At 39.6% G+C, this 18,659-nt stretch overlaps 1 protein-coding gene across 4 annotated transcripts in view; it reads left to right on the forward strand.

Annotated features, from left to right (window-relative positions):
• cacnb4a (calcium channel, voltage-dependent, beta 4a subunit) overlaps positions 1-18,344 on the forward strand; it is a 35,938-nt gene extending 17,594 nt beyond the window's left edge. For 2 of the 4 annotated variants that reach the window (XM_044132869.1, XM_044132871.1), the window contains 12 exons: positions 4,168-4,287; positions 4,680-4,802; positions 5,587-5,714; positions 7,248-7,327; positions 7,509-7,528; positions 8,440-8,520; positions 12,160-12,218; positions 12,302-12,411; positions 12,546-12,697; positions 13,518-13,613; positions 13,738-13,914; positions 16,392-18,344. In XM_044132869.1, the coding sequence (XP_043988804.1) occupies positions 4,168-4,287; positions 4,680-4,802; positions 5,587-5,714; positions 7,248-7,327; positions 7,509-7,528; positions 8,440-8,520; positions 12,160-12,218; positions 12,302-12,411; positions 12,546-12,697; positions 13,518-13,613; positions 13,738-13,914; positions 16,392-16,658 (1,413 nt within the window). In that variant the 3' untranslated portion in view covers positions 16,659-18,344. Of the gene's footprint in view, positions 1-4,167; positions 4,288-4,679; positions 4,803-5,586; positions 5,715-5,789; positions 6,930-7,247; positions 7,328-7,508; positions 7,529-8,439; positions 8,521-12,159; positions 12,219-12,301; positions 12,412-12,545; positions 12,698-13,517; positions 13,614-13,737; positions 13,915-16,391 lie in introns of those variants that run through there. The other 2 variants (XM_044132870.1, XM_044132872.1) reach the window with 2 other exon arrangements.
• The last annotated feature ends 315 nt before the right edge of the window (positions 18,345-18,659 follow it).

Consider the following 18,659-nt stretch of genomic DNA (forward strand, 5'->3'; position numbering starts at 1 on the left):
AGCTCCTGCTCTTTGTGATGCTCTTTCAGCCATCACAACGCTGTTCCTCTTTCCAGCTGTTGATGTGATGGTGGCTGGAGTTAGCCTTGTAACCTGTGGGTTGACGGTTCAAGCTCTGCTCCATCCATCTCCGTCGTTGTGTTTGTGCCTTCCTCAGAGTGGCTGCAATCCACTGGCTTGCCGCCATCAGCAAGCAACAAAGTGCTACATAAGTACAGGCTGTTCACCATTCATACGTGCATGTTAACAAGTACATTATCTGTCTGAATGACCCTTATAACCAGCCAGGTGAGTGTATGTTAATGTTAAGGGTTAGAGTTAGTGACCCAGCAGAACCTCCCATACCAGTGTGTGAGGAGTACAAATTCGATGTTGGGTCCAAGAGACTTTCTGTAGCTCACAACAGGATCGAGTTGTTCTCCTGGCTGTGAAGAAACTGCTCAGTGTTTATGCGAAGCTGGTAATTATTCAGCTGGAGTGGGAAGTACAGATTTTCTGTCACAAAGCAGCAGCAGCAACCCAGCCAATCCTAGAAGCAGATAAGATAACTGGATCAGTGTTTTGTGAAAAAGTCCCTCTGGATTTGTGTTTTCTCTGTATGATTCCTCTTTTTTCTGACGATAAAGGTGTATTTTTGCTTGATGTTCACTACAAGGCTGTGCTTTTATCCAGTTTGCTCTGAGAAAATCTTTTATTTGGTGATGTAAACATCTACAAGACCTGTTTTTATTTTTATTTTTTTTGTTTTTGCTGTGTGAATAAATCAAGCAAAAATATAGGTCAGCACGTAACAGCTGTAGGAAAAAAGGTGTATTCGAATTCGTAATGAGTGGTAATTTTACAGGAGGGGTAGCTACAGGAGGGCTTTTCGTCACCAAATATTAAAAATAGTAAGCACAGCAGAGGTGTCCTCAAAACTGAATTTGCTGCATTTCTAAACTCAAACAGCAGGTGTTGCAGAGACACTCACTGTTCACAAATAGGAGTAAAGAGCTGAAAATATGTGAAAAGAGGATCCAGAAAATGTCTACATCGCTCATATTAATTTGGTGACACAGCACTTGGGTTTTGTGTGCCCCTACTAAACTTCTGAACATCCTGAAGGAACAACTCAAGCTGAGAAGACGCTGTATGAAGTTCAAATTAGCTTTATGGTAGAATTTCAGAGCACTTTTTACCTGGATAAGGCTCTGATTGTAAACATTTGCTGTAAATGGAGATGCACATCTCGGTCTCATTGCTCATACTGTGGTGGTAGTTCAGAAAATCTGATGGATTAACTAGTTAGGAAGAAAAGCCAGACTATTGGGAAGAGCATGACTATCAGCCTGATGTTAAACATTATCTGGTAAGCAGCCTGTTTCTGCTGGAGGAGAGGTTTGCCAGGATTAAAGGACTAATGTCTCAGCCAGATCTAGAGAAACTCATCGATGCGTTTATCTTCAGTCGTATTGATTATTGTAACGGCGTCTTCACAGGTCTGTCCAACAAATCAATCAAACAGCTGCAGCTGATCCAGAATGCTGCTGCTCACGTTCTCTCTAAAACCAGGAAGATAGAGCACATAACACCAGTTTTAAAGTCTCTCCACTGGCTCCCTGTAGCTCAAAGAATAGACTTTAAAATACTGTTGCTAGTTTATAAATCACTGAATGGTTTAGCACCACAATACATTAAAGATTTGCTGCTGTTGTATCAACTTTCCAGAACTCTCAGGTTCTGGTTCTGCTCTGCATCCCCAGAACCAGAACCAAACGAGGAGAAGCAGCATTTAGCATCTATGCACCACAAATCTTGAACAAACTTCCAGAAAACTGTAAAACGGCTGAAACACTGACTTCCTTTAAATCTCAACTAAAAACCCACTTGTTTAGAGTTGTATTTGAAACGTAATCAATTGCAAATTTATTGACGGAATCTGACTTGATGTTGTGTTTTGATTGTTGATTCTATGTTGCATTGTGTTTCTGTGTTTGTTTTGATGTAAAGCACTTTGAAATGCCTTGCTGCTGAAATGTGCTAGACAAATAAAATTTGATTGATTGATTGATTCTGTAGTCCTCTTCTGTGCGCAGATTTGTCCAGATGTAAAATCCAACATTCTGCTATTTTTATGTATTTGTTTAATATTGTCATTTGATCATCTTTGGTGGTTTTAACATGCCTGTCTTACTTTCACTGCCTCTTGATGAGAAACTGCATTTGATAAATGATCAAAAACTTTGAATGTTTTGACAATTTTATTCCCTTATGTTTTTTTTCTTCAAGCTATTCCGGTAATGCTGTACTGCTACTGTGGTAATTATTAAAAAATTATATTATATATATATATATACATTTTTTTTAAAGCTGATGGAAAACAAAAATTGTGCCTCTGAGCAGGTCGGTGTTCTTTTTCACAGAGTCCATCTGAACTTGAACTCTTTTGTAAAGAATTGGACGAGATTTTAGCTTTTTGTTCATAAAATATATTGAAAAACATGTTTCCTTTCTCTTCCACTTCATAACTGCAGGTTGCTTTGTGACAGTCAATCATATACGATCCTAATAAAATATAGTGAAGTTTGTGTTTGGGACAGTTTGAGGTGTAGAAATACTTTAGCTATAATTTAGCTTAATTCATCTCAAGGTGCTTCAGGGTCCAATCAGATGTCAACCCTGAGTCTATGCTTTGACCAGTCAGGTGTAATACAAAATGTGGGGCATATTCCTCATCTAAGTCCCTTTTAGAGACTCAGAATGACCACAAAACAGAGGTACAAAACCAACAAATGCAGATTCATGTGGTTTAGTTGGAGGTCAGGCTGATTGACAGGCAAACATGGGTTAGAACAACAAGTAAATGTGTGTATGGGAGTGACAATGTGACAAAACAGCCACCTATTCTGGCATTTATCACCCCAATTTTGGTGATTCTAACTGGCGAAAAAACCACGAGAAGTTTGGCCTTATTACGCTTCACACAGTGAGAAAAAAAAATTGTTGTTTTATTAAACTTCTGGTTTCAACTGTATGCCTTTTTTCTCGTATGCTCATATAAAACAGAACTTTTTATGTTCTAGTTGAGTGTTAGATGACCTGAGAAGAAGCTTAAAGGGGGGGTAAAATGTAAAATGATTATTTTTTTAGCTTTATATGATGTTTTAATGTTAATCCCTCGTCAAAAACATACCTGGAGTGCTGCTTTGATTCTTTCATGCATGTTGGAGAAACCCTTGAATTTGGTTTGTGAGCCTTTCTGGTGCCTGAAGCCTTTCTCTCACAAAGCACCGCCTGTTTCCCAAAGGTTCTCCTGGGAGCTGCAGCCCCCTACAAGTCCCTCACTTCGCTCCTTCAGACTAGTGGCAGCAGCGATTAGCAAACACTTTCTGAAACTTCATACCTGCTTAGCGTATGCACACTACTTCTCAGTTCAGCGCTCCTACAAACAGTTTTAAATGGCATAACGGAGGAGCATTGTTGTGATGACATGTTGAAGGCAGAGTGTCAGAAAGAGTGTGAGCTTCTTAAAGAGATACAGGCTAGTTTAGTAAGCGGTCAAATTGCAAAGTAAGATGTCTTTTAAGCAGTGTTTAAGATGTACGGCATTTTCATAACGACTGAAGGTAACATGATTACTTTATTGTGGCATAAAATGGTGCTATATGCTTGGAAAATATATGATACCGCCCCTTTAAAGCGGTGAATTTGAGAATGTCTTACAAGTTACTCAACAAAACTATGTATACCCTCACAGATATTCTATACAGTAAAAAATGTTTTCCCTCGATGGATCTGATTTTATGTTCAGGAGGAGGGCGAAGTGTCTGAATCTTTCAGTCCAGACGATTTATCATCTACTATCCGTCTTCTTTTGATCCCACAGGAGAAATAACACAAACCAGTCATGAAAAACAACAGCAGTCCAAGCACATTAACACTCCCACTCACTGCTCTGTCTCTGCGCTCATTTCATTAACAGGTTCTTGTCAGGTCATGCATCTATTTGCAGTCGAATGCTTTTGATTCAGTCACAGCTGCAAAATACGTCCCTTCTCTAGGTCAATCTATATCACTCCGATAGTGCTGCCGCGCTGGTTTTCTATTGTGATTATTATTATTATTTTTTTACCTTTCACTGCTTCCAGTTACGGGTGGGTGTCCTTTCTCTCCCTGCTTGCTCTGCAGGGCTCAGCTGATTCCTACACAAGCCGACCGTCTGACTCAGATGTGTCCCTGGAGGAGGAGAAGGAGGGCGGCCGGCAGGAGAGGGAGCAGCAGGCCACTGTCCAGCTTGAGAGGGCAAAGGTCAGATTCAATGGGGATTTTTCACTGCTGGCCGGGGCGGCAGAACTGATAAATCCTTATAAATTTGAGCCTGTTTAGACTTTTAGAGTTTTAGAAGAAGAGATGGAGAATGTGTCCCCTCTATGCCTTTAGTTTGTATAAAATTCAAATTTGAAATGTTTTGGTTGAATTGGATGATTTCAGGATTCAGTCCTGTTTTAATTAAATAAAAAAATAAAATAAAAAATCAATGTGTTCCTGCCAAATCAGTTTCAGTCGTACTAAACCAAACAAGTCTGAACAACAGCAGTTATTACAAATTGTGATTTACTTCTGTGTCAAACGAGCTTCCTGGCTTTGGAATGAGAACAGAATTTGACGATAATTAACTTTTATTTCCTTTCACGTCACAGAGTAAAGCAGTGGCATTTGCCGTGAGGACCAACGTCAGCCACTGCGGAGCGCTGGAAGAGGACGTTCCTGTCCCCGGCGCCGCCGTCTCTTTTGACGCCAAGGACTTCCTCCACATCAAAGAGGTTCACGACACATGCAGTTTGTTAACGCTTCACCTGCAGACCACTGAATTTGTTCCAAACTGCAACGTTTTCAGCCAAACAGAACCTTCATAATTGTTTGCTTATGGGTTTTGTGCGAGGCTTTTCTGTATTTGACACCTATAAAATAAGGATATGGATATTTGAACACATGCATTTTTCTTCCTCGCACACAAACAGTCATCCTCCTACCGTAGTTCGCCCAACTATAAAAAGGATTGGACTGAAATCCAAATTTCAGTGTCTTGCAGGGGTATTCACATCCAGTTAACTACATTTTACCTGGATTTCATGTAATAGACTGACAAAAGAATGCACAATTGTCAAATGTGAGGATTTATTTTAAAATATTAGCGATAAACAGCATTAGGAAGACGAATGAACACACAGAAAGATCACGGATAAAGCTGTCTAAAACAGGGTCGGATCATAAAACAACAAAAGGCTTAAAACACTGAAAACGATAGAAAGTTACAATCATACAGAGGGAATCTGTCAATGACATAGCTATCAGCTGGACCCAAATGAACCCAAATGTTATTGCATTTTCATTAAACAATTACATTTTGTTCACTTTTAGACTGTCACCCAATAATATTTATAAAACTGAATGCTGGAAATCTAAAACTGACTTATTTGTTCACGATATTTTTTTTTTAATAATAAAAATAAATGTGAATATCTCTTTCTCTTTCTGTTGATGACAGTTGAAACGTAATCATGAAAGTTTTGTTTTCTAGCTTATTTTTCCCTTTTTGTTTCGCAGAAGTACAACAACGACTGGTGGATCGGCCGCCTGGTGAAAGAAGGCTGCGACATCGGCTTCATTCCCAGCCCACTGAAGCTGGAAAACATCCGGCTGCAGCAGGAGCAGAAGAGAGGACGCTTCCACAGGTGAGCATAGAGATGAGTGGCGACATCAGGAGTGGCAGCAGATAATCGAAAGGTTGACAGATAGCAATTACTGCAGCAGATGATTGAGCATTCCAGGACAAAGAATCCATTTGGGCACAGATGTTCCCTGGAGCTTAAAAAATAATTATTAATTACTCCAAATTTCAAGATGTCTGCCATGTTCATTAAAGAAAGTTTATTTGCCACTATTTATCACAGATGAACACTTCTGGTGTACATAATTGGACCCATAAAAATCATATTTACTGATAATCTTTTTACTTTTCAAGACAGTCATGATACTAAAATTTACTTTTGCACTAAAATCACCAATTAGACGAATGTGTTTGCTTAAATATTTTGAATGATAGTAGTCATATATATTATCTTTTGTGTTTCCTTTTTCTGGTTGACATTTTTTCAAAATGGCCACCATGGTTGTACTGTAATAGAGAGTATATGTTTGTACTAAAGGCGCCAATAGCTAACTAATGGAAGTGGTGAGCGTAGCTAACCAAAACGTTAGGTTCACTAACCACTAATCTGTTAAACTAAAATCTTAGCTCAGCTGACACCAAACTGCTGAGCACGTAAAAAATGTTAGCTGAAGCTAATGCTAACCATTAAAAAAAAAAGGTCCAGTTTAAATGTCAGTAAACAGACTTATTTACGTCGAGAAATAAAAACAAAAGAAGTGGAGGGAAGACGAATAAATGCATACCAAGTCATGAAAATGGGAAATGGGTGACATTTCATGGCAGCCATCTTGAAGAATATGGCCGTCATCCTGAAATTCAAGTGGTTAACGGAAATTATGGAAAACATACGACCAATTTTGCTGCTTGTGTCCCACACGTGAAAGATTTTCACAGTAACATGCTGCTCTACCAGGGGTGCGGAGCGTTTGAAGGAGGGGGAGGGTGTTGTGGGTTTGTGTTTAGGAGAGAAACACTTCAGGGACGAGCAGCCAGGCTGGCAGTGAAACCGACACATAAGCAAGAAGTCGGCTGGACGACTGCCAGGCTGTGCCGTGTGCTCCAGCCTCGCCGAGGTGTTCCTGGACTGCAGCCGTCGCAGAATTTTCCATCAGATGGGACTGTTGGGTTTTCACCAACAAAATGATTAGTGATGCTGAGACGACGCTGCCAGATAAAGGACCTGGCAGCTCAGACCGTTTTGCTTTTTTGAGTCTTTTGTTGCAAAAAATAGAGTTCGGTATGCTTAATGAACTCCCCCAGCGTTCAGCCGTGAACAGCCAGGATTAATCTAATCTATTTTTTAATTTAGTTATGCATATTATTTATTTACCAGTCTTTACAATAACGTTTCACATTGAACGCTTTCATTTTGCCTGTTTTTTTTTTGTTTGTTTTTTTTTCAGTTTCTATGTAGAATTGAATGTGGTTACATTATTAAATTGAGATTTTTTTGTATGATTTAAATGCACTTTAATTGCATTTTTTAAAGAGATGCAACACAAAACTTCAGATTTATCAGATTCTTTGCTCATTCTCTTTACTCTCATCACTGCAGCAGCAAATCCAGTGCAAATTCCTCCTCCAGTCTGGGAGAAATGGTGTCAGGCACGTTCAAACCAAACCCAAACTCAGCAGGTGACTCCCATACGTACTCTATTGATTTTGAGGGGGGAAAAAAGGATCATTATGTTTTCAAAGCTGAATTTTATTGCCTCTGTATTGCTTTGATTGTGTTCCAATTTTTCTTATATGACTACAATAGAGCAATTTTTGCAGTGCACTTAATTGCGTTTTCTTTTGCTACTTTTAATTTCAGGAAAGCAAAAGCAAAAAGTGGTAAGTGTGATTGATTTCCTAAACATTTCTATTATATAAACAACATAATGATGATTTAAATCCATCTGCCAGTCTTCTGTGTGTTTGTTACCTTCTTAATCATAACCTTATTATTAATTACTGGAAGGTCAGGTTGCCAGACCAAATAGCCATTAACACACACTTTCTTATTTAAGGGCAGCACATAATCTCCAGTTGCATGTTTCTGGACTATAGGAGAAAACTAAAGCAACTAGAGAAAACACACACACGGGCGCAGAGGAAACATGCAAACACTGCACTGAAATTGTGTGTGTGTTTTTTTAAGAGTATGTTATAAGTGAACTTGGATTCTAAGCAATATACAAACACATAGTTGTGCATAACTGTAAAGAAGGGAGCGGGGGAGATAATACACAGTTTTAACATTTTTGCACAAATTCTAAAAGAAAAATGCACATTGTAAATGTATCCAGCCCAACTGAGTTAATAATTTGTAGAAGCATCGTTTCCTTGCAGTTGTATTTTGTCTCTATTCAAGGTTTTCATATCTGGAGACTGACGACTTTGCACATTTTTTTTTTTCACAAAATAGCTCAAATTCAGTCACACTGGATGGAAAACCCCTACGTATTTTCAATAATATTTAATGTAATTATTTAATATTTAGTTGTAAATTGAACGTTGAGCTCTGGAGGTTGACTGAGCCATGAATATATCTAAGGAAAATGTTTTTGAGCTGACTGACTTTCACGAGGCTTTGTGCTGAAAGTAAATCAACTTCAACATTCCTCCCAATTCTTTGCTTTCAGTGGAGCGCTATAAAACAACCACTTGCTTCTAAACATATCGGAGGGCTAAAGAGTGAGTTGGAAAGCTTGAGTGACACTTATGCGATGTGACTGTAGCTGTGTGTGCTGTCACCTCTCCAGGCTGAACATGTCCCCCCGTACGACGTGGTTCCGTCCATGAGGCCGGTGGTCCTGGTAGGTCCGTCCCTGAAAGGCTACGAGGCAAGTCTCAACCTCTTAATTTTTTTTTATTTTTTTTTTTTGACGTGGATTGTCTCCACAAACTGGAGTTCTTACATTTCTCAACCAGTTTTTCTCTCTGATAGTGTAAATCTGCGCCGCTGCATGCAGTGTGCTCCCTTATTAGATGACTTTTTGTTCACTGGCTCTCACAAAGACAACATTAAAAATCAAATCTCCTCACTTATTATCGGTAGGAAATGCATACGGAGAAAAGGTGACGGGGAGTGCTGAAGTCAGTTGTCATGGAATCACGCTCCTCGCCTCCCGTCCTGGCGTTGCCTTGGCAACAACCTTTTGGGTAAACCGCATCGGTCTGAAAAAGTGGAGCACGGATCGAAATTAGAAGCACAGAATAATGTGAACCGCGCTTTGAAATGAAGTGTGTGGGACGGCGAAAAAGAAGAAAAATACATAAAAAATCCTTAATCTTTTTCATGCCAGGCGTCTGCTGGTTTTGGTTTTGTTTTCCTAAAGTAAAGGCAGGGCAGACAAAACGTGGATTTGTTGCCAGAGCTATTGTTTTTGCAGGTTGAGTAGGTGATGATGAAAAGGAGATTTGTGTGCTGTGTCAGCCTCCGATTAAAACCATAGAGTTGACCTTCAGTGGCTGTAAACTCTTCTCTGAGGACATAAAAGCAGCAGGATCACATTCAATCTATTAAAAGTAAAGATGTGCACCTACACCGTCAGCCACCGCACTTGCAAGTGCTCCATGCTCCATCACAAACCACATTAAGACGCAATGAAATCAAGCTTATTTGTCTTATTCAAATTAAAGAGTTGCCAAAGTTGTCTGCTTTGATTCACGTATCACACACACTCCACACCAGAAAGACGTTTTTTTTAATGTTTAGAGGCAATTCTCTGTCAGAATAGGTACAAAAAATGTATCTTTATTTCACTATTTATCTGAGTTGTTGTTTATTTTTTCTTGAAACCTGATGCCTCTATGTCACACAGTTTCTTTTACAACAAACATTTAAAGAAAGTAAGAAAATTTGTGTATACTCACTTAATCAACCAAACAAACTATTCTTTACTTTTTCTTGAAAAGTATGTTTTATGTGTAAGTGTAAACATTGCTAGCTAGCTTTTGCTGGCTAAGTAGCAGCTACTTTGCTAATCATAAGTGCATAAACTGAGGTTCTAGTGGAAACTAAAATCATTAACACAACCTACTAACACCACTATTTTATCATCTTATTGGTGGTCAGCTCTGATTAGGATTCACGGTTCAAAATGGCGGACTCTGAAGAGACCGCTTCTGCTCTCTTCTCTAACCCGACAAACTGGGTCACAATATTCAACCAGTTGTTTCGATCCATTCTACAAAACCTCAGTTTCAATAGCATAACCAAGCTGTTTAAACGTGAATAAAAATATGTTTAGTACTCAATGGACCAGTCTCATTCTAAATTACATTGCCTTTATCCTAAGCAATATGAAGACATAACCGCTATCTTTTAAACTCTAAATGAAGCGTTAGCATATGGAAAAACGTTCCACCAATAGAGCGTGTCTGTGGGTTTTTTTCTTCCATTTGATTGTCGACCACTTGTCCGTCCTTGAGTTTGAGTTTTTAATCCAAACCACGCCGTCAGACGGCACTTATATCCGTCAGCAACTTAAGTTAAAAGTTGCAGTGTTACTGCTCCAGATACTCACCTATGCAGTGGCCTTGCTGACAATTCACTGCAGCTCATAATCACTTTCTTCAAAACGCTTTCCATATCGGAGGCTCCGGCTCAGTGGGGTGTGTAATGCAAAGATCTGGTTCACTGGAAAGCACACAACAAGGAATAATAGGATCCTTCTGTCCATTTTCTGCCGCATTTTAACATATACATGTGTGGTAGGATGAATATTTTGAGCTTTTATAGATATAATTGTGTGACGGTCTCTTGCTTAACGTCAGCGCTATGAGACGGCATTTAAATATTTTGTCTGCTGCATTTTTTGTCACATCATTCTCGTTTGGTATAAGTACATGCTACGACTAGACCAGGGGTGGGCAACTCCTGGTCCTGGAGGGTCGGTCTCCTGCAGCTTTTAGATGTGTCTCTACTTCAACACACCTGAGTCAAATAATGAGGTCATTAGCAGGACTCTGGAGAACCTGACTGCACTGAGGAGGAGATTCAGCTGTTGGATTCAAGTGTGTTGGATCAGGGAGACTCTAAGAGTTGCAGGATACCGGCCCTCGAGGACCAGGATTGCCCACCCCTGGACTAGGCTAATCAATACTTGTGTGTATTCATTTAGAGAGGGACCTCCGTTTGTTCTTTGGATTAACAAGGTCACCAAATGATCTGGCATTCTGTCTGGTAGAGAGTAGAGCTCATGACTTCTTCAGCTACATCAAGTCATCCTAGTACTGAAGTAACACACCAACCCTGGACGTCTTACTACCACCAGTGGGACTTTCAAAATGTTCCTTTTTCGATTCATCAGTGGACAGAACATTTTATTTCAAGTCTTGGGATTGAAAGGGTGATTTATTTATTTTTTGTCTTTTTGCAATTGTGAGACAGACCTTTTCGTTCGTTTTCCTACCCAACACAGTGATATTGTTATGGAGTAGACAAGGTTACTGCCGGTAGGTTTTTCGTATCTTGTATATATGTTCCTTTTGTTACGTCTTCCAGGATGGTGTTGTGTTATGACTGAGGAGGGAAATGTGTTGATTAATATTAAATATTTTCATATTTACTGATAATCAAAAGGGGGGAAATGTCATGGAAAAATTATAATAAGGTCACATCTGCTAGTCATGTCATATGAAATGTTTATGACAGGGGTGTCAAACTCCAGTCCTCAAGGGCCGGTGTCCTGCAACTTTTAGATGTGCCTCTGCTGCACCACACCTGTATAGAATAATTAGGTAATTAGCAAGGCTCTGGAGAACTGATCTACTCAAGGAGGAGGTAATTAAGCCATTTCATTCGGGTGTTTTGTACCTGTGGCACATCTAAAAACTGCAGGACAGCGGCCCTTGAGGACTGGAGTTTGACACCCCTGGTTTATGAACTCTCACCAAAAGAACTATTTGGGTTTCATGTAGTAGAAGGTTGGAAGTTGTTTTCTGCAGCTGGGTCAGAACCAGACTGTCTCTCCCCTTGTTGTTAATTCTTTATCTTTGGTATAAAACTCATGTGTTGTCCCTGCCTGACAGAGCTTGGCGAGGTTTTAATCCAGACCTCCTTCATTACTGAGCTCTCTGTATTGTGCACAGTATATGAATAAACCTGATTGAGTGATTTCACCTGAACAGTGCTTGGAAATAGTATTTTTTCCACGACATAATCCAATCCAGACTGACGGAGGATAGTGACTTTGGTCCTCTTCTGTTCCTGAGGTTTCTTTTTTAGATAAAGGGATGACATATTGCTCTTTGACGACGTCAGATGACTTTGTGTCCTCAGAGGGTTATTAATGAAGTCCTCATTTGAAAACTTATCTCTGGTGTGACAGCTTGTGCGGCAATCTAACATTTTAGCCTCACAAAAAAAGCCAGAACAGAAGAAACCTGTAAGGTCTGGTATTGTTGAACACCATGGCTGTTTTCTCTTTCAGTCTTTTCACTACTTCCTCTCCCATCTCTCTGACTCATGGCTGCAGGTGACGGATATGATGCAGAAAGCGCTGTTTGACTTCCTGAAGCACAGGTTCGATGGAAGGTGAGCGGCCAGCGTCAACAAACTGTCCCTCGTTAGGTCGTCACCGGGCTGCCAGTCCTCACTCATGTTTTGCCTCGTTGCAGGATATCCATCACGAGGGTCACCGCTGATATATCGTTGGCCAAGAGGTCAGTACTTAACAACCCCAGTAAACGGGCCATCATTGAGAGGTCCAACACCCGCTCCAGCCTCGGTAAAGCTACAGGAACTGTCTCACTCAATGATGTGCATGTCTCGTGTGTGTTTGAGCAGATTAAAGTCTGGTGTTCAGTCTCATACTGCTGCTTGTTCATAGTCGCCCTGCTGTATGTCTTTGTTTTCTGACAGCTGAGGTCCAGAGTGAAATAGAAAGGATCTTTGAGCTGGCCAGATCTCTACAGCTGGTGGTGTTGGATGCAGACACAATTAATCACCCAGCACAGCTCATCAAGACCTCGTTAGCTCCCATTATTGTCCATGTTAAGGTGTCATCTCCTAAGGTAAGGCTGAAAGCAAAATATGTAAAAGTAACCTGCTTTGGAATTAATATCTCTTCAACTTTTTCATATTTAAGTTAAAACTGGCAGATTTTATTTGGTATTTTGGGTGACAAACCAACACAAAGTAAAACAAAATACAAACTACGACCAAACAGTTCTCAGATTTTCTTTACATTTAAAAAAAAAAAATCTCCACAGCCTGATGCTGCCGTCGCCATGCTTCATTATGGGAAAGGTGTTCAGAGTAATCTGTAGCCAGTTGGTAACACAGTTTTATTTAGGGGTAACCAGATAAAGGCAACTAAATTCAAAAGCAGGCCACACTTTTGAAATCTTTATTTGTAGTTTTGTGTGAACATGGCTAGCTAGCTTTTGCTGTCCACATAGCAGCTAATATGCTAATCTTAAGTGAATAACCTGGGTTTTTAGTGTGAACAAAGTCATTAACACAACCTACTGACACTAACATTACTGTACAATTTTACCATCTTATTTCACCATGTGGTAGAGGTTTGGTTAGTTCTGATGAGGCTGTACACTTTGAAATGGTGGAGATTTTGAAAATGTTTCCAATTCAAGCGTATGTGTTACTTTGCATTGGCCTAACACATAAAATCCTGATCACACTGATTGAAGTTTTTGGTTGGAATGTGACAAAATGTGAAAAGTTCAAGAAGTGTTCATACTTTTGAAAGGCATAAAAATGACTACAAAACACTGTATTCTAATGACAAGCATGGATTTTTTTTTTTTATAGCTGTACGTATTCCATAGTTGGAGATAATTTAATTGAGTTCTCTGCCCTGAAATGTGTTGACAGGTTTTGCAGCGCCTGATCAAATCGCGAGGGAAGTCCCAAAGCAAACACTTGAACGTGCAGCTTGTTGCAGCAGAAAAACTAGCCCAGTGTCCATCTGTGAGTAGACTTTAAGCACTCTCAAATACCATTATTAATTTTATCTTTGCCACCACGAGTGACAAAATTTGCAAACTCCAACAACTTTTCCCCACTCTCCTCCCCTTTTCTTCCCCAACCCCAGGAGATGTTTGACATTATTTTGGATGAGAACCAGCTTGAAGATGCCTGCGAACACCTGGCAGAATACCTGGAGGCGTACTGGCGCGCTACCCACACTTCACTTAGCACGTCGCTCAACCCCCTGCTGGGACGCAATCTGGGCTCCACCGCTCTCTCCCCGTATCCGGCTGCCATCCAGGTGAACGTAGAGTTGGGTTCTGTTTGCTTGTTTTTGTTCGTTAGTGTTCAATTCATTTTCACTCTTCTTTGGGTGTAATTGAATATTTAACCGTTCCTCATAGTTTTGTAGTTTTCTCTTTTTTTTCTTTTTGCCATTTTTGACCAGTTGAAATATCACACCATTCATATCAAGCTTAACAATAAAACTCAGATCAAACACTTTATTATTCACCCGTGTCATTTAAAACTGTGCCTTTGAAGGGCGAGCTGTGGTGGCGTAGGGGATAGCGCGACCCACATTTGGAGGCCTTCGGTGCTCGACACGGCGGTCGCGGGTTTGATTTCCGGACCCGGCCGATGTTTGCCACATGTCTTCCCCTCTGCTTCCCCCTTCCTGTCAGCCTACTGTCGAATAAGGGACACTAGAGCCCACAAAAGACCCCCTGGAGGGGAAAAAAAATAAATAAATAAAGCTGTGCCTTTGAAAAAGTATTCATACACCTTAGTCTTTTTTACGTCTTGCTACAAATACAAACTTCAGTGTTTTTTGTTGGTGTTTTCTGTGAAAGTGCAACACAAAGTAGGACATAATTGTGAAGTAAAAAGAAACATGACACCTGCTTTTTGTATTTTTTAGTCTTTTCTAAGAAAAATCTGAGAAGTATGGAGTGCATTTAAATCAGCACTTTGTAGAATAACCTTTAACTTGAGTTAAAGCCACCGGTCTTTTGGGCTGCTAAATGTATCCAGTTTTGAGTTTAGTTAGTTTTTCCACAAATATGACTTGTTTCTTCCACAGATCTCCCAACCTGAGCTGTTGGCTTCCTCAGTTTTTCCCACAAGTCTTCTGGCTACTTCTTTGCTATTATCTTTTTATTTTTTAATGACGTAAACTGTGCCTGGTGAAAAAGGTCAGAGTTTGTGATATTGTTTTATGACCTAACCCTACTTTAAACTTCTCCATGGCTTTATCCCTGACATGTCCGGGTTCATCACAATGCGCATCACGCTTTGCAGATACAGTCAGGTCATTTTAACTTGCCTCAAAAATCTAAGTGAAGTACACTGATGTTTGTCATTGCAAATAGACAAAATGTGGAAAAGGTTAAGAGGTGTGAATGCCTTTACAAGGTGAACAATTGGTTGTTGGCTCCACATACCAGCCACTCCTCATCTGATACTCATTGTGACACAAAAGTTGCAGAAAGTTTCATGTTACTTCCCGCAACAGCCGACCAAGGAATCTGCTATGGACCGGAAATTTTCCCTTCTGTTACTTAAGTTTCTTTTGCTCCTCATAAAGTATTTTTGAATTGATGTTTACAGTTCTTTACCAGACTGGCTGAGTGTTTTTGATTTGTTAGCCACACGTTTCAAATCATCACGTTGGACACTTTTTTTTTTTCATTCAACCAAAAGCTATTGTTTTTCATTTTTGTGCTCTATGAGTCACAGGCCTTTGTTTTCACATTTCAGGAATGCGTGTTTGGCTTCAAGTCATCCGGGAACATTTTCCAAATTTCTTCACGTTAGATTGAAATTTGACTTACAACACTGGCAAATATCCAGCTACTCTTTCTAAGACCCGTTCTATTTTTATTCTGTCCTGCTTTGCTTTGTGCCTGTGATTTTAGAAGTTAAACCGTCTAGAAATTATTTTACTCTTTTCACAATTTTCTTTCTTTAGTCTTATTTTTAATGCTTCGTAATCTTCCTTTAAATGTCGTGGCTTTGTAAGGATCTGACTCACAACACTGGAGATAAACAGCCGGGGATTTATTTTAGGGCAGCAACTAAAACACACTGCTTCCTGGTGTGACATCTTGAGGAAAAAAATAAATAAAAAATCAGGAAGAGAATTTGTGGACCTCAATGAGCCTGGTTTCAACTTGATTACAATTTCAAGATGGTGCAACATTCATCTATTCAAACAATCTATACTGAAGACAAGCGGTGAAAACATGAGTTATGGCGTTAAAGAACAATATAGTATAGAAATGTTGAGTTAAGGCTTCGACACAAATGGGTCTTCAATTGGAGAGTCACACCATGAAATTATTCAAAAAGTGACTTCATAATAAAGACAATTGGTCGAAACTCAAGCGAAGTGGAGTTTATGGAAGAATACCCAAACAATCTTTTCTAAAGGATATTTCTACCAAGTACTAAGCAAATATATCGTCACCTTCGAAAATATTGACCTAAGTCATGTTTTGACTACAAAAGTGATTTTGAAAATAATAATAAAAAAAGGTTGCCACTTCTTTTTCCCCCAAAAGATCATTTAAGTAAAAACAAAACAAAACAAAAAACGAAACTTTTTGCAAAAAATGACTTATTCCATCATTTCAAGGTAACGATCTTCTTTCTCTCACTGACTAACCTGAACGGGACAAGTTTGGTCTGCGTTAACGTCAGACAGTGAGGAAAATGGCTTTTGTATATTTTTATACATACATACAAACTGCACATTCATAATATTTCTCTCTCAAATAGGCCCAAAAGAATCGAAACAGCAACCACACGACTACCGACCATTCCCCCGTCGAGTGCCGCAATCTGATGCCCGCGGACGAGAACTATCACAACGAGCGGGCCCGGAAGAACCGCAACCGCCTGTCCTCGGGCTCACAGCACAGCAGGGACCACTCTCCGCTGATGGAGGAGGACTACCAAGACCCCTACCAGGACTCTTACAAGCCTCACCGCAACCGCGGATCCCCCGGAGGCTACAGCCAGGACTCTGCCAGGCACAGGCTGTGAGCCGATGCACTGCCTGCGCCGAACACAATCGCTGAGGCGCGTGATTTAATCTACTTCAGTCATGTGAACTGGACGTATCTCTTATGTCTGTGTAGTACCTCATATCCCCTTTTGACCTTGGTTGTTGTTGCCAAATGGACATTTATAACCTAATATAAAAAAGAACAACTGCCTTTGCTATGATGTGAATATGAGGGTGAACATGTAGCACAAGAACTCTGTTTTAAACGAAGGGTGGACGTTTAGCTTGTTTTAATGTGTCACACAAGTAGCTTGTAAGTTAAATCAACTAGCAAGTGAAAGTGTGGGGTCTTCTCCACTTTCCCTGCCGTCTCAGCTGTCCCTGTAGCATGTAGGTGGAGGGCTGTGAAGCCAGTGCCAGACAGTGTCCCGCTGCGATTCAGCTACTCAGTTTAAACTTATCTTAAGACATGAGGGAAGCAAAAATATGCCATTAATAATACATTTGTGTTCTACCATCCTCGACGTGAGCGAGCCTGTTCCAAAATTCTTGACTTTTTCTATTTGTTTACAATATTACTTATATATTTTTTTTCCTCTTCGAAGTTCATCCAGTAGCTTCCTGCATTCTTCTTTACTTTCCCTAACACCCATTTTTGTTCAATCGGTCGTATGCAAAGTCGCGCAAGTACAGGGATGTTTAAAGCTCCAAACCTCAGGAATGAGGGGTCACTAAGACCCAGAAGTGTAGCGTTTTGTTGTCTTACCCATCTGGATCATTTTGGGTGTATTATTTAATATACAGTGCCTTTCAAGAGTATTCACAGCCGAAGTTTTAATTGGGATGAAACATGGTGGTGGCAGCATATACCTGTGGTGATACAGTATTGGGGGGATAAAAATAACTATTGGAGTATGTAGAAGCTATGCTAGTTGTCTGGTGTTAAAATGGTCCTGTCAAAGTCTACACGTTTCAGTAGGCCAAAATGTCAGCCTCCTGATCTGGTACATTCACCATAAAAATTTCACGCTGCAATCAAAACAAAATGTAAACGCATGTATCATTCTCCTTTCATTTCAAATTATCTGGTACTTTATGTTGGGTTACCACATAGCACCTGCATGTAATACATTAAAGAGTGAGGTGGTAACATGAATGCTTTTGTAAGGCACTGTCGCTGTAGTGAAATGCTATGATGTGCATTTTGTTGTTTTTTGTTTTGTTTTGTTTTGTTTTTTTTGTCTGAGTTTAGTAAAGCATGATTATGAAAATATAAGAGTGGATTTTAGTTTGTGACATACTGAGGGCTTCCATGTGTAAATATTGTCAAAGATGACAGAAGAGAAACCTAAAATTCAACTTTTGTTAAATCTGATTACATTCCATTGGTTTAATTCAAGGCACTGCATATGACTCAGATCAAGATTTCTTTTTTAAAGGTTTTATAATAACTGTAAAATGTTCACCGGGCAGAAGCTGATCCGGACCATCTTCTTTGTTTTCAGGTGTAACTTTTTACATTATTTTAACTTCCATTAGAAATTCTTGGATAAAAATGGAAAACCACAGAATAAAGGATGGACTTCTCTATACCCATTAGAGCTTTTGCTAGCCAATACTAATAGTTACATGTAACTGTCTTTAGCCAAACAGGAAAAAATGTTCTGCAGGGCATTTGATAGAGGTGGTAGACTTGAATTCAATAAAATATGAACTACCCACTAGTCTTTACCTGATTTTGCTATTTATTGATGTGTTTACATTCTGGAAAATTACTGGTTTTAAGTTTTTATGCACCAAGGAATTAAGAAAAATTTGTTTTTCAGTATCTGATCTGCTGATTATCGTTTATAACCAATTTAAGGGAAAATCAGTGGATTGTGATCCACCACTTTCATGAATTTCACTTCTGTCACATGCTTTTTATGCTAAATGTAGTGGATTTTCCAGTATTTATTTATTCAAGTGTACACTGCCAATAAACACGGGAAAAATTGAGCATAATCTGACAATGATATACTCTTGAACCCTGCATTATA

The sequence above is a fragment of the Gambusia affinis genome, linkage group LG11 (genome assembly GCF_019740435.1).
Source record: "Gambusia affinis linkage group LG11, SWU_Gaff_1.0, whole genome shotgun sequence".
Taxonomy (NCBI): Eukaryota; Metazoa; Chordata; class Actinopteri; order Cyprinodontiformes; family Poeciliidae; genus Gambusia; species Gambusia affinis.